This window comes from Sinohyriopsis cumingii, unplaced genomic scaffold (genome assembly GCF_028554795.1).
Source record: "Sinohyriopsis cumingii isolate HCF-2022 unplaced genomic scaffold, ASM2855479v2 utg001339l, whole genome shotgun sequence".
Lineage (NCBI taxonomy): Eukaryota > Metazoa > Mollusca > Bivalvia > Unionida > Unionidae > Sinohyriopsis > Sinohyriopsis cumingii.
This window is the reverse complement of record NW_028315985.1, coordinates 554,164-571,899: the sequence shown is the minus strand read 5'-3', so window position 1 is coordinate 571,899 and position 17,736 is coordinate 554,164. Positions and strand designations below refer to the sequence as shown.

At 33.5% G+C, this 17,736-nt stretch overlaps 1 protein-coding gene across 4 annotated transcripts in view; it reads right to left on the bottom strand.

Moving 5' to 3' along the window:
- The window catches only part of LOC149772612 (uncharacterized), a 143,257-nt gene that overhangs the window by 33,538 nt on the left and 91,983 nt on the right, over positions 1-17,736 (bottom strand). For all 4 annotated transcript variants that reach the window (XM_089947546.1, XM_089947549.1, XM_089947550.1 and 1 more), the window contains exons 10-12: positions 12,910-13,164; positions 9,320-9,625; positions 91-435 (exon numbers count right to left, since the gene is read on the bottom strand). In XM_089947546.1, the coding sequence (XP_089803672.1) occupies positions 91-435; positions 9,320-9,625; positions 12,910-13,164 (906 nt within the window). The remainder of the gene's footprint in view (positions 1-90; positions 436-9,319; positions 9,626-12,909; positions 13,165-17,736) is intronic.

Here is a 17,736-nt window from a genome sequence, read left to right as displayed (position 1 = left end):
TTGTAATTACTGCCTTAAGATTACAGAAGTAGAAACTATTGCTGAATAAGTGTTACATACTCGTGTGAAATAAGACAAAAAGAAACTTACCAGTTGCTTTTAGAATTAATATCAAAGGAGACATTTCGCCAACAGAGTTCTGTACATGGACTTGGTATGAGCCGAAGTCGTCCTTGGTCACATTTTTGATCTCCAGAGTTGCTACGTAGCCTGGTTGCAGTATGGTAACTGAATAGAAGTCTATATTCACAAACGTACTGCTTGACATAATGTTATACTTTTCTGAGCCATGAAGTTTGTCTAATGTACCGCTCCTGTGTTTGTACCACGTCACTTGGGGATCCAGAAGGCTACTAAAAACCTCAATAACAAGTCTACCGGAGTGTCCATTCTCTGCATAGAAACTTCTATCTATTGATGTCAATCGAGGAATATCTGTATGTAAAATAACATTCTTACTTTGCGACTATATTATAAAGACATATTTTGAAGCCATCCACAGTTGGAGAACAAACAGCTCAATGAACCTGAATCCCCACCCCCAACCAATCAAAGGCAAAACCTTTTCAAGCAAAGACGTCATTGGTTAATAACGCAATCATTAAGATATGCAGTACCTTTAATGTATTCAGCAACAACATTTTGCTGACATATTCTTAGCGTACCTTTCTTGCACCATATGTGGTTTTGTAATTCTTCTGTCATAAGATTCCCACTTAATACCGTTTCCTTGAAACCAAACCTCCTTCCTATGTCCTCGTATCATTTGTTTTATGCTTTTCAGTACAGTTTCTAACCATTATAGCATCTCTTTATCTGTGGATTTTCCTTCCTAGCTTCCTTCTTGTAAGTTTCAACCCATTTACGATCTCAAAGTTAATATATTAATATTGTAATAATAATAATAATAATAATAATAATAATAATAATAATAATAATATTATTATTATTATTATTATTATTTTTATCATTATTGTTAATATTAATATTATTATTATTATTATTATTATTATTATTATTATTATTATTATTATTTAAAAATTCTGTATAATAACCAGATGTCAATTTAAAAATCAATCATCCATTCATCCATCTATTAAAGCACGAACATGATTGAAAAGAAAAGGCATGGATAGAAAGGCAGGAAATAAATTAGGAATATTGATGGATGCATGCATATTTATATATATCCTCTGAGGGACTGATATTATGCTGGTGGAACAGAAAATAATTTCACGTGATCCAGGGAAAGACCATTTCTTAATTTTCCCAGTCTGGTAATGAAAACATCGTTGATTTTCTTCTGCAATAACGTTTTCAAATTAGCTGCTGAAGTGCACATATTTGATGTCTGCTTGGCAACATTTTTATTTTTGACCAACTAGGTGTAATAATAAATACTTAGAAAACTTCATGCAAATATAACCACCCATGTGAAAGTAGTAGGTATAATATTTTTCAGCTATGGGTTGCCATTCATGAGTATTAGCAATAAAAAGATTTTCAAGATGTCTACAGTGATCGCAATATTGGACGGAAGATCTTCATCATTTTCATTTAAAACCAACTAAACGTAGCAAACAGCCCTAACAAATGTGTAGCGATGACAATATTTTTCAGGTTGGCCATTGTGTGTGGGTCATACTGGATCTCAGATTGACAGCTACAATCTTATTCATGCAAATTTGGAATATATTTCTAGTAGATTGATCCATTATCTATTGAGACAATAAACAAATTTGGTTTCATACATTTTCATTTGAAAATACCATCTCTCAAATTCAAATGAAGCCAGCGTAAGTTTTATAATACCGAAAATGTAAGATGGTTTTCTTTTCAAAAGTGAATGACGGGAAATTTTAAAACATTACTGCGCATTATTAGACTTTGATACATATTATAAGTATCTCACATTATCATATGGATCTCATCTGCAAGTTTGTTTAATTTCTTATAATAATTAATTTCAAAAAGCAACGATGAAATATGCCGTTTCTAATTAAAAGATAAAAACAAAATTACAAAAATGACTCCACTTCACGGAAACACCCTTATATCAATCGACCATGATCTATACCTATATAATAACATGATAAAAGCATATAGTATAAAAGAAGAATGTAGGTTGCTATTAATCTTAATTATGTTTTTCTTCATTTTATTCATAATCTTATGTTTGGTTTGCAATAATATGATTTTAAAGTAGGTCGAGTTTCTGAATTGACAATAGTCCACTTCCACACTAGCCAACTGCCATTTTCTAAATGAACTTTGATCAGATTAAGCGGCACATTTCTACCGCAATGAAATGTTCCTTTCCAAACATTTTGGTATACAATTCTGCAAACATCTTGAATCAAGCATACTGAAAGCTCGTTCAATGATTAGCATATAAAATATATAATCCTTGATTTTGGAGGAGAGTGTCTCCACTCAATGTCTTCTGTATAAACATTAGAATAACTTTGTTTGCATCCGGGAAACAGTTGAGTTTGGAAAACACACTATGTTTAATGCTTCAAGAATGACCCAATGAACACTGATCGCTGGTAAGTGGAAAACGAGTAACTTGCAAAGTAACGGTAATAGCATTCTGTTGAAACATGAAAAAAAATATATTAAGAGATAAAGAAATTAATGCTATTGCCATATATATGTATATATGTATATATGTATTTGCAAAATGCACCAGCACAGCTGAGACTTGCACACTTCTAAAATTACAATAATAATAGACATTTTCACCTGTGTATATCTAAAACAGCTGCTGAACATGGATCAGGCAGTACGCTCAGAGAATATATCATAATTTAGAAAACAAGTAGAAAATAGCATTGACTGCAGTGGAAAATATTCAACAGTTTTCAGAAAGGCGACATTACGTATGTGATGAGTTTTAAATAAGTACCACGTTTGTCATTTATCTGTTGAATAAAAGCAGAATAATCGTGGCGGAATTAGTTTAAACACGTTGGCATGCAAATAATGACTGAAACATGACATGTCAGAGTTAACATCATATATCATGTTCGTATGTGCCATATATATATATATATATATATATATATATATATATATATATATATATATATATATATATATATATATATATATACGTATATATATATATGTATATATATGGCTGGGGTCGGACGAATACGATAATATTGAGAAATTATGGCTAAGTTATAAAATTAGAACAAAATCTGTTAGAAATTCTGGTTGATAATAATTGATGCTTATTAGAATTGGACCTTGAGATTGCACGATAATTTTAAGGAATACCAAATAGAATTTCAAAAGTACCCTTGGGAAAGAAAATAAATGATGAATAAAGTTGTAAAAGTCCAACTGTTACTCAACTACTGTGTACACTGAAGCATAAATAAGTCAAGACCCAAGAGCATAAGCATACATTTTTGAATGAAGCTATTCATGAAACCGAAAGTGATATGTACAGAGTTATCGTGCCTGAACAGTAATCGTCGATTACTATAAAGATATATCTCAGTATTAGTCTCATATATACGCAAATGCTGCTTTCAATTAAAACTATTGTACATAAATGATAAATGCTACATTCAATTAAGAAATCGAGACTGGAATAACAGTAAAATATACAAAATGCTAAGAATAATATAAGTCTCTACTGTAGACGAATGTTTGTTGAAAAACTAAAGTTCCAATTAACTCAAGCAATCTATATTATATGCATAGCATTTAAAACTAAGCGACCAAGAAATAATTAGTGCATTCATATTATAAACCGACACAATATGTATTCATTATACTCGGCGTTCCAAAAGATGAATTAACTGGAATATCGGTTTGATAATTTTGTGAGTATAGATCATATTTATTTTAGACTGATAGTTATCAAAGACCGTTTATAAGGGTTTACAAAATGTTTGATTGAAAGAAATTACAAGTTCGAGATTTCCTACAATCTCTGTTTAAATCAAAGGAAAATGATATGAATTATGACATAGTATACATTCGGCACATACAGCTGCGAAAAGGACAACATATCAGTCTTTTTGCATCACGTCATGTGTTTGTTGCTTGACATCGTGAATGGATGACTTTACAGGAAAGTGTGCACTTTATGACCCCAAAAACCTCTACAGGATAAATAAGCTTATCTTCTGTGCTGCCTTAAAGAGTCCACAATGAAATCTGTATTAAAGCCTCGATAGTGTGGTTCTCTTGAAATACTTTTTATCCGTTGTCTTTACGTGTTTTCATTATGTCCATAGCATAGAAAAGAACCAATAAATGAATCTTCTGCATTAGAACATTAACAGGGTCATCCATGCTGATATTCCAAATGTCTACTACAAAACTGTTAGTTACTTTGTTTTGCACTTCGTCAAGATTTTTATAGTCAAATATTTATAAAAAAAACAAGAGGAAAAAACTACATATGTTATTTATCACCAGCATCATGATCACTCTCATCCTTTTGTTGAACAATCTTCTGCCATCTGTCATATTCCGTGGAAGACGAATGGTTATTCTAAGCGGATTTTGTATAATGTAGTGCTAAACATTACTCACTATACATACTGTCGTGTTATGAAACTTCGTTTTTTATATTTGATTTGCTAATAACGTCTTTGTGTTTCAAAAAGACACTGCACATAGTCTCAGGAACAGACCAATCTTACAACACATTCAAACATTTTCAATGCTAAGACTTTGTTTATGTCATCTCTTATCCCCCCGCCCTTTCCCCAGCCTTCCAATTGATCACCGGTGAAGAAATTTCGGTCTCAGTACAATGTGAAAATCCTATTGCAATACGTATCCTCTAATTAATTTGTTACTCGTGTGCTTCCTTCATAAAATCATTTTAATGTGTCTCAATTTATCTTTATAAATCCCCCATGACCAAATTGTTGAAATATCGTTTGATCTGTTACACGTTTTTATTTCCTTAGTACTATCTTTCACATCAGTGAACTATTCACTTCTTGAAAGAAATTCTGTATCATAATGTTCTTTTGTATGTTTTGAATCGTTCAACTTCGACGTGTATTACACAGTCAGAATTTATTAAGGAATATTTTTTTATATTTTCCATGTTATCACCCAAACCTGCAATAAATAAAACACAAGTTGTTTTTATAGATGAAACAATATCATAATTTCATTCTAGATCATTTTAGTTTTGAAGTCCTGCATCTGTTTGGGAACCCTTTTTAAATATACCTTTTGTTTTTATAATTCTGAGAATCTATTTTTGTTAGGGTTACCTTCACCTTTAAGTTAGTATTCTTTTGCCAGCATTATTTATTAAAGATTTTATATTTCTTGACCATTATATTAAGCTTCAATAATAACTTCCCTCCCTAACGGTTCCGGTTGAAACTGTAAAGGCTTAGAGATTCTAAAAGTCTCTTTTCATTACACTCACCATGGTATATATGTCATATTTTGTCATTTCATACCTTGTAGTATTAAAATTTGCGTTTGGAAATATTGTCTCACTACTGTTTTAAGTTGTTGAATAGACATATAAAATCAACAAAAAATTATATTTTAATAATTAGTGTGCATAAGATTGGTTTCATCAATCTGTTATTTTAGCTGTGCGATTCGTTAGCTTCTAATGTAAACCTGTTCAAATGCAGTTAATTTATCATCTGTAGATTTACGTCAAATTGTATTCAATGTGATATTCTCTAACGTTTTATGTCTTTGATCATCCACTGTGCACTTCATGTTTGTTCAGTTTGCATTTTATGCTCACGCTCATCTGGCAATCAACATATTTAAATAGCCAACTCTTTTGTATGATTGTAGATTGTACTTTGATATAATGGTAATTTGTAATTATATTGAAATGGCCTTTTGATCTTAGAAGGTTCTGGAAGCAAACTTATGCTCACATCCTGGACACCTTATTGTGTCTTAAGATTTTATATAATGCAGAGGTAAATAAAACGTACTCGATAACATTTTATGTTCCTTCTGTGGATCTGATTTTAAATGTGTTCAAATATAATTTGATATGACTCATCATTGAAATCAATCACTGAAACTAGTAAAGTACTCATTGAGTGAACTAATAATATTTAGTGGGCAATTGTGAATTCATCCAAAGCCATTCTAGATTATATAATTGTGATACGTCACATCTGTTGGTACATCATCACATTCAAAATGTGAATGGATTAGGAGTATTATACTTTTGGACTTGTGATATAACCTTTAGGAACGTTTGAATTCACAGTAATAAGTACCATATCAATGTCATTTAGTGACTTAGAGATTTAAATTATTTAGTGATTGTACTAAGAGTTTGGTTTAGATTTATTTCCGCTATTTAGCGAAAGACAAAAAAGACGTAATATAAGTTGGTGGCTTTTCCAGGATATAAATTTCCATAAAATATGTTTAGCGAAATTAAAATTGGTTTTGAAATTTAAATTGACTTAATGAATTTGTGTTGTCATAGTAAATATGTTTATTTAACACATTTGGGAAATCACAGGTGCAAGAAGCAACTAATCACAATGACATCAAATGTGGAGAAACTTTTGTCGAATGGTATCGAGAAATTGTTCCATTATTTGACAAAAGACAAATTGCTTGAGCTGACAACATACTTCGATATTTCGAAATCAAACGTGTCTTAAATAAAGCAAGACTAAAATATGTTGGTCCAAAATTTGTTGGGAAGGAGATTTTTTTATAAAAGTGCTTTCTGTTTGATTATCAAGTATGTCTCTCATTTTGATAGTAATGTAAAGTAATTACAGAATTATAAAAAAGACCAAAAACAGTTGGAATTGGAGTTATCAAAACTTCATCGTCAGAGAGAAATGATGGAATTTCAAATTCAGAGAGAGAGAGAGAGAGGAAAATGAGAAGCAAATGCAAATTTAGAGAGAGAGAATAAAAAATGCAGTGAGAAAAGAAAGTAGAGAAATACTATTTTAGATAGAGAAAAATTAAAGGGATCAGCAGATACGGAAAAAGAAGGCAGATACAAAGAGAGCAAGTCAAAGTGATACATAAAAACAGAGAGTGACATAGAGAGAGGAAAAAACAATCACAGATGCATGGAGAAAGAAGAAAGGAATATGCAATTCAATTTTCAAAAAAAAAAAAATATAATTGGTATATGGATCACATATCCCCAGCATACACACCAGTTCAGATTTTGATGTTACTAGAAGTAATGTATTAGTGCCCCTTTGTAAAGGAAACATAGTTGATAAATAATTTACTTACTTTGAGAAACTTGCTGAAACCTTTAACTGACCAGGAAAACATTGGACTAAATTATAACTAAAGGGTACTTACTGGTAAAGCACATGAGGCATAAACTTCAGTATCAGTAAAATAATGTGATGATAATGAACGTGTATTCAACTGTTATAAGCTGGTATGTTAGTCATATCAACAGGGATATAGAAATTGTGTAAAGAAAATGTCGAACCTGCATGGAAAAAGAAAAAAGGTATTTGACAGCTGGTGACGAAGGTAGATAAAGATTATGATTATGATAACCTTAGAAAGTTCATATGAATTGAAGAATGCAAGAACTGCCTCCATAATTATATCAAGACTTATCTCATAAAAAATGTTGGAAACTACAGACAATGCTTCTCTTACAAAAAATGAATATTCATTGATTCACAAAGTTTCATTTGTCTGAAAGTCTCATCAGCTCTGTGGCAACAAATCCTTTCAGTCTAATATGAGTATTTTAAAGTATCAATCAGGCAAACAACTGTTTGAAATCAATCTTTTGCTATGACTTGTCTGAAATTCCTACTTGCACTTGATGTAAATGGAGACGGCATGTCTTTCCTGGCTGAACAAAAAGCAACATAATAATGACAAGGCTATTCCAAATTATACTTATTTCAAAGAGGTCGATGTCACGATCTTATGTTCAAAGCAATTCACAAGATGGGCAAAACAAGCCTGGTCTGATTTTATTATCTATCACAAACCATCCACGTCGAAAGTGTCTTTATAACTTATCGAAGATTTTGCCAAGACTATTCCTTTCAAACTATTAAGAGCCAAAGGAGAGTATCAGAGTGTTTCTTACAAGGTATTTTGAGAAGATTGATTTATGTGAACATTTTGACATACAAAGATTTGAGTGCGACTTTAAAAATGTTGATCTCTGATTTGTCCATTTGTCATCACGCTTAGTGTCATGGTCAATGACAGCTGAAGCAGTGGCTTTATTGCCTATTACTAGGCACCACTAACCTGGCGAGATAAAGGATCGTGGTTATTTGGCTTAAAAGTGGCAAGCCTTTTAAGGATCAAAAAAGGTGTCACAATATCTCTGTCTTTCTATTTAAATTTTGATGACATGTTTAATACAGTTTATCCCTTTACCTCTGTTTCATACAGTTATAAATAAATGATATTAATGTCATTTTTAAGTGCAAATGTTTTACATTATTTATGCTAAATCAATTGCAGTATCAACCTTTATTACATAGCAATGGTTTCTGGAAATATTGTACTTTTTTTACCCTGACTTGACAGTGGAAAAATAAACTTGAATTGTCCCTATGGCTATGTTAAGCAAGTTTCATATTATTTTTAAACTCAACATAATATGGCAAATATGTATATATGTTTCCATAATGATTCATACTTGTTGGGAAGGCCATTTGAAAAATATAATTGTTAGATCTAGCTGTACATTAAGAGAATCAATTTGCCAGATAGATGAATTATGATGTTTAAATACAATTCAATGTAGCTTATTAATATATAGAAATACTGATTTTTACCGCCGTAACATCAATTTAAATTTCTGTCGAATGCATATCTATGTATTTTTAGTAACCTTGTTTAAATGTGATTTATTATCGTCTTACTTTCTTATGGAATAAAAGGGATTTTCATTTCTGAGTAACCCTTGCTTTGGACTTGGCAGATCAGTCGTACAAGTTTTCGTTATTTTTATTTATGTAAACATAATTATTTCAATATATATTTAATTCAAAATATTTCACAAATAATATGTATAAATAAATATGCAAAAAATATTTTATTTGTAAGAAATACAGCAATACAACTATATAATGATGTGAATACAATGAATAAGGTAACTGCATTTATATCAATACTTTTTGGTATTCTTAATCGGTTTGTGTCACTTATAAGCACATGTTCACTCGTATGCGAATATAGACTGATGAAAATAAAAGTTTATTCTGGGTTTAATATTTGAAAACCACACTAAACTATATTATACCAGACCAAACGCTGGCTATGTTGTTTCATCTTTAATAATAAATAATAGAATCTAAATCTTCATTATAAACATTGTACTTGCCTCTTATCCAAATGGTGCCATTTACAGATTTATCCACTGAGCCCTTCTCGTAGTCAGGTACTCCATTGCTAGCAGTACATGTATATATCCCCGTATCCATGTAGGTAGGGCTGGAAAACTGGTAGATTATTATCCCTGTGGAAACGTTCTCGAAACTCAGCTGTCGAATATTGATGCCGGAGAAGAGAGAACTATGTGTCAGTCGGAATATATATCGTTCCGGTACTCCATGGGCTGAACACTTTATCATAAGCCCTTTCTCAAAGTAACTTCCATTGTTACTTTCAATAATTACCTGTGGGGAATCTGTATGTATATGAAATATATAATAAACAACACCAACATGTAGAATGTGTGACTGGTTTCGCTTTATTGCTTAATCAGACTGAATTCAAACTGAATTCAATATCATTGCTTACGTCATTAAATATGCTGTTTCTAAGTGATCAATGAAAAAAACAATATGACATAAACAACATGGCGTCATAACTTACATTTTTAACCTAATTGTCTTATACTTTAAAGAATAATTGACATGGCACAGATTAACGATATTTTAATGCATAAAAATACATTAAAATGGATATTAAAGATACATATGTCTCTATGATAACTATATATAATATTTATGATTAAATAGAGATAAACAGCTCTATTAATATTTTATGTTATGTATAATGTACACATATTAAAGATATAGAAAACAAATAAATCAATAAATTAAAAGCAAATATTATATCTTGATGTATTATTGACGAATGATCAATCTTCACCAGAACTACATTTACATAATAAAATATTATGGCGTGCATAATACTTACTATCAAGTATTTTATAAATAATTAATCGCATTATATTGAGAATTAATTTTAAAATGCTCTTTCATTTTTTAAAGAATTAGTAAACTTATTTTTATGATATTAGTTTATACTTTCACTAATTAAGTTTTTCTGCTAATTATAATAATATAAAAATATTTTTAAATAATTGTAAACAGGGGACATAATTCAAAAAACAAGATTAATGAATGCCGTATAGTGTTTTTGGATTTAGACCTTTATGATATACCGTATTAAGATGGTGAATCCAATAGGTTTCGTTTAGCAGACGTTCCATCTCAGAATCAGCTTTTACAATAGGTTGGAAGGAGAAATCTTGCAAAGTATGGGAAATTTTGTCACAATGTTCGGCAATATGAGATGCAAATGATTGATCGATATAATATTTTATATCTGATCTATGTTGGTTCATACAATTAGATATTCGTTGACTGTTTTTTCAATATATTGGATGCCACATTTTTTGCATGTGATTAAATAAATAACATTGATGTTGCACAATTAGTATCACAACGCTTATCGCATATTTATTTCGTATTGCTACTATTGAAAGATCATTTTCATTAATAAAAGAACGGTGCGAACATCTAGATGTGTGTGTGTTCATCTTTAATATATCTTGTTATGTATATTTAATTTGATTGTTTGTGTTTTTTTGTATTTGATTATATGCTATTGTAATGTAAAATTGTATGTTGGACTTGACCTTGTCCCAAATTTAAATAATTTATGTTTGATCCAAACTGACTTTTTTTTTTAAAATTTGATTCGGTGTAAATAACTAATACATAGGTAAATTATTCTCTCTGTGAACAGAATTAAAACCAGAATTAATACTAGCAGAAGTAAATCTGTTTTTATTTGGGTTTAGGTCTATGTATTGGAATATCCTAAGTGAATTTTACATACTCCACGTTTTGATTTGTATTTTGCAAACATCAGGATCATCCTAGAAGGTTATTTTCCATTAGGTAACGTTTTGTTCAGAAAATTATAATAGTCAACGAGGTCAAGTAGAGAACTATATAATCTTGTAACTGTGAGTATTTTTGTCAGTTTTGCTTTATGACCTACTACATTTAAGTCATATTGTATGTTGTGTCCAGTATTTAATTTTGGGCCGAATAAAGTTTTCTTCACATTATTGAATTCAAGTGATTATTATCTCTGGAAATACAAACGTGCTCTGACAAAATTCTTAGGTTGCGATATTCGCTGCAATTTATAGGTAATTGAAACCTGGTATTATATTACTGTGAGAGAACAAAAGAATGATGACACATCAAAACTTAATAAACTGCCAGAGATACATCATCACCACCAGTTTTCGCATTTATTCTGGACTTGTACTATATTTTATTCTGGACGTTAAATTACTAGGACTTGTGCCTATAATTCTTGGATTATTTTGAGATTTAATTTGTAACACCACAAGTTCTTTTGCTGTTTTTCAATTGTTTCTTCTAGGAAAATAAAATCTTTGTTACATTTTACAAAGCTTGTAATTTTTCATTCTTTTCTGTTACTTATTTTAAGGGCATAGACTCGTAACAAAATTAAATCTTAAACAACATACATAAAGACAACTTAAAGACTTCCGGAAAGACATGCTGATGTCTGCTAAGTTAGCTTGTTCAGCAGGAACATAAGAAATCTCAGAATTCAAAGAGGAACACGTATCTTCCATCGTAACAATTTTACTCTGCTGACAATTCCAACTTCCACAAGAACGCAGATCCTTGCATAATTTTGAATCAGTGATGAATTGCTTTAGTGAAGTAAAGACTTTGCATTATGTTTTGAATCTGAATTGTGATCATCTCAATAATTTTGAACTAAATCTGTCTGGAAGGAATGAAGACAATAAATCCATATTCTCGTAATAACACCAAGTTTAAGACTGAAGGACGCACGGCAAGTCACGACATCAATATCAAATTAGACAAGGAGAGCACACAACTGTAATGGACTCATAAATAATCAATTTTCTACTGCCGGTCTGTATTTGTACAAATGCATAATGTCCCTTAAATGTATCTGGAAGGGCTTCTCTCTGGTATGTAGTCACTTATTGGATGTTAAACTTACACAGTATCCTTTTGAAGTCAGTTGCCTCCAGCAATTTCGACCGCTGTACACTGCACCGCTGTCACAATCTATTGGTTAGTTGGCATTACCAACTAATACAGACAACTGATAAAATTCAAAGTACTTGTACAAAAGCATTCAAATATCAGATCAATCCAACAATGTATATATAGGCTTAACATAGCTTTGTCTAGAGAAGGTGCTATATCCATGTCTGACTAGTTTCCACAATCCCTATGTCATAAGTACCGTGAGATGTGAAATAAACTTTTTTATTCCACATGTTTCATAGCATATTTCTCATAAACTTTAGCAACAGCTCACAGGTGTATGGAAACATTCTGCTGATATAATGTTATACAGATTAATGTTGAAACGCTGTTAAAAATGGTAAAACACTGTCAATTTTAGCGACACATTCTTATTTCACGGGCACATGTATAGCTAATTGTCAAATACAGGTGTTTCCATCCATATATATTTAATTTGTATGGTTTATAAGTGTTTAGTTTGAAACGTTTGTATATCAAACACGAATCAAAATATATATATGGACAAGTTTGACTCCTTGGTCAAAGATATTTTAAACAGAAACTGCTGTCAGTATACACTGTTCAAGTATGTTCCTAGTTTCCAACATAAAGGTATGTATACTTAACTTACATTGGACAATAATGGCAAGCTGTCTTTGGCTTTTCAGTTTCCCGTGGGTAAGTGATATAGCTGTAGCTTCACAGGTATAATTCTTTGTAGCTGTTCTACTGATGTTGTCAAATCTCAGTAAGTTACCAGCAGAGTTTCCTATCCACACAGTCTGATTCGGACTAGGATTCCCCTTGGCTGTACATAGCACACTGATTGACTGGGTCTCATTTACAGTCAGGAAATCAGTTGTATTGATCCTTATGGTAGGAGCATCTACAGTTACAAAAACATATTACTAGAATTGTAATGACCTACAATCCTAACGAGATAGACAAACAATAAGCATGCACTATTTATTTGGAACTGCAATAAGTAAAATTCACCAGACAAATTGTATCGTAAAATCACTAATTTGATTGCGATAATAATTGTTCAAGACTTGGTGTTCTCTTTCAAAGTGATTCATTTAAAGCATCAACAACAAAATGTGCATAATGGACAAAGTTAAGAAGCAACAAACATAATTTTTCATAAAATCACGAAAATGTGTGCCCAACAAAATAAATATAATACACAAGCACTGTTTGCTATGTAACCGAGTTAAAAGAATTTGATGTTCAATTTGCCCAGCGCACACATGATAATGAGATCAATAAAGCAGCCGCAGAGAGAGACCATACTCTGGGATCAGAAGGAAGCTCGCGGTAGTAGTTTCACCAGTGAATCCTCGGATGGATATACAATGTGGTCTGTGAGAATCCACATCAGGCCTTTGAAATATTAGATTATATTGGGCCATACAAAAAGGCATAAAGAAGTCTAAAAGTTTATTGCTCTGCTGCATGGAGCTGGTCAAACCACTGCCAAATACGTTTTTAGTATAGAAATATGTTTTGCGCTGTACATACCAACAAGATGTCGACCCAAAATGTGCGCGAATACTGCTGCTGAAAAAATCAGAGTGGTGCGAGGTGCTGTGTGTCATCAAAAGTGCACCGACAATGGTTCACATATGGTCATGTGTTGCAAATACCATGCTGTTATGTATAGAGGGGACACGTACAGAGATGCGACTGTGCCAGGTGTGTCATACAGACATGTCAAGGGGCAAGCTGTTGCGTAAGGAAAAGACCAGAATGCAGTTTAAGCTGGCGATGACCAAGCTGCTCATGAAAATGTATGTACGCTCTAACAAGAAAAATACTGCTTCTGGGAAATATGCAGTGCGATATATACATTGCAAGTTGAAAATGCGGCATAAACTGAATCGGGACATGTTACTACAGGAGCCACGGCATACTGCAGAGGTGTCAGAAACATATTGTTTGCATAAAAGAGGCCCATATGGCACAGTCGACAGAAAATGAAATGATGTCATTTTCCCGAGGCATTGAATGTTTCCTATGGTCTTGAAGAGAGAGTGAAGCAAGCTTCGCTATTCCCAGAAAGTTAGTCAGTGGCTGGTACCACAGTTTTCACCGGGCTACGGATGAATTCGATGCATATGTTACACCAATGATGAAGACCGTTGAGATTCGGGGAAACTTCATGGAAAGAATTAATTAAAAAAAGCCCATCTGGTTTCAGTTGTTATATATACTTTTACGAAATGCAAGAATCTAACCCTAATAAACTGGCTACCATCATTGATAGTGATGTAACTACTCTGCACAGTGGTTGGTGGAACATTTTGATTATGCTGTCAGAGGGTAAAGACTGACAGAGGCCGTACACAAGAAGATGGAGATATAGAAAACTCAAGTACACGAAAAAATGTAATTGCCAGTAACATAGCTGATGTTGGAAAATGTCTAAGCTGGCTTCAACATCTGCAACAGTAGGAACTACCGCTCAAGGGGTCAGGAAATCAAGCCTGTTTAAGATATTGGAATTGCCTTACCAGTGACCCTACAGTTTATGGAAGTGAATAAGGTAGAGCTCTACTATGGAAATGTAAGGAAGGCTGTCCAGGAGGCTACAAGAGACCAACCAATGCAGTGTGGGTTCTTGGCAGGCGCCAATGACACAAGACTAGATCCCAAACATGCAGAGCAGTTTGTACACAGATATGAGAGTGCTTTAGAACCCAAAGAAAGCATGTGCTGATCTGCAAGTCTGCAGCAAGTACACAAATACGTCTGCGGTGCTGGTAGTCAAACTCTATAGCTGAATGCATATGCCTATGGTTATGACGTAGCAAGTTGAACTGACATGCGATGAGTTTGAGCATGGCAGACCATGATCAACCTGAATGGAAACGACGTGTGGGAAATGGTAAGCCTTGATATGGCAGCAACCTGTTACACGTGCCACATTATGGGAAGGGTAAATTGCGCTCCTTACTTTGAATTGTTTGGTTGTTCATGTAAGGAATGACATGAATGTCCACTTCCTGTGGACAACCCCAAAGGATTTGCGCAGCTGCAGACTAGGGCCTCTGCCACTATCTATCAATAGCTACTTATGCCTCTTCTGGCCTTCACTTTAGTTTATGGTTTATGGTTTACATTGACGTTTTCACATCAGTCAATGTGGTTGCGGTCATCATCTTATCCGAAAATCAAACCAAGTTTTAACTTCTGGATAGCAAGGAAATGGGTGTATTCCTAATAGCAAGTTAACAAATAGGAAGCTGCATGCATATTATGAGCCGGACATGGTAATGGGACTATCTCATGCATATATATCATGAGACATAGGGTGCACAGTATGCACTAAAACATCTGGCAGCCACAGTACATGTATCTCGAAGTGTCAATGCTGGGATACTTGTGAAACAAAACTGCAGCCTTTCCCCATGGCACAGTGTGAGTAATAGCTCATGAAAATCTAGCTAAATCATAGAGCTAGAGGCGGTCAGAGACTACAGCTTAGAAGAATCCATCTGCCCCATCAACGCCTCACTCGATGGTCAGGACCATTACACCAACACCCCATAAAATCACTGCAGTTTGAGATAAGAATGAGTCAATGATGAAAAACACTGATCCTCCATGACAGTATTGCCTCCATGTCTAACATCATGTACTGGTATAGCCAGACATAAATGCCAGGTTTGACAGCCCTTAGTGCTAGCAACCAGCTGGTGATGCACCGCCTTTCTTATCTCAATAACAGTAGATGATAAGTACAATTTCATACATGATCATCATCTTTCATGGCTGGAATCCACTAGTCTTCACCCTGAGCCACATTCAAAAAAGCAACAGCATGCTTAAGTTGTCAAGGAACAAACCAATAATGACGTATTCGTCGTTGCGGCAAACAAAATAAAATAAAATCCAGACCACATGGGATACAAATTATTCCACTGGTCATATTCTGGAACACACTCTGCACACCTCCCCACTGCATTCTCTAAATCATTCTTGTGTGGCGGGAACTCAAGAAAAAGATGGTCAGCTACAGTGGAGCCCAAGGCCAACTCCCGTCCATGACTGCACAGCAGCAGCATAACTGGCTGCATTATGTGACCACAGAATATGTGTGCTACCAAGAAAAGATGGAGAAACACTACTGCACCCAATGATCAGGCACTTAAACCCAAAAGAGACAAATCAATTTTAATATGAGATCCGCACGGTCCTTCACTGCTAAAGTTCCCTTTTGGAACCGCTGTGTAACGTTGATTCATTCACGGTTACCCACAAAACAGTACTGGACACTTACTTAAGCATGACATATCTGAAAGTTTTGACCCTACCTATGGCAAGCCAGCAAATAAAAAAGTTTGCTACCCATGCCAACCGTTCGAAAGATGGAGTATAAAAGTACCGACTTACTCCAGTCAGGCCCCCCACATGAAGCCAATTCGCTCAGCCACTAGCAACCAGCAGGATGTTTTTAAACTGCTATACAATGACTCACCTTGACAAAATTTTTTGAGAGAATGAGATTTACAATGACATGTACTTAGAATGCTAATAAACATACAGTCACTTCACATTCAGGTAAAAATGGGAAACGTTCTATGCCGTGCTAGCAGAATATTAATAACTTTACAATCATCTTGTGGGGGACCTTACATTGCTGTGGATGCATGATATTAATGAACATAAAAGCAATATGTTAACTTGCGCACGTTATGGTTTCATAAAGTACCCAAAAAACTGAACATTTTCTCCTTCATATAATTTGCGCCAGTGTGGTTTTCATTGTAAACAGCATGCATGTCCCAGTAGTTGCTAAATGCACAACAATCATTGCTTGAAAAAAAAAACAATTCCATCTGGACTACATTTAGGGGTGGCCTTTACACGACCCCAATTGAAATGGAGCTTATTCTAGCGCAAACCATTTGTCAAACTGAAAAAAGACATGACCAACATGGTCAACCAGGGGATCCAGAGTGTCAACTCTGCCGCTATACGTATCGGCGAATGCAATAATGTTACTACTGCCATAAAACCTTACATGTTCATTGCTGCAGCGTTTGGGAACCGCTTCTTTCTACCGTTCACCTTCAAGCTGTTTATTTCAATAACATACAGTGACCCTTAAATTTAGGAGCAATTGTCAACAGAACAACCTGACTCCTAAAAATCTAAATAAAACCTCTGAACCTTTAACTCAATGACCATACATTCTCACAATAGTGGATGTACAGGTAGAGAGTTATTTTGATATCATGTGCAATTTACACAAGAGCAAAATTACTTTGGCGAATACAACAAAAATTATTTTCCACAATGCTGGCAATGACTGTCAATTTCCATTAGGCACTTAACAGCAAACTTGCTGATGATATTATTTGGCAGTAAACAATTTTGTATAAATTGGAAATAAAATTATCAATTCCAAGAGAAGTACAATTTCTAGGTCCTATTCCCCAATGTGTGCGAAAGG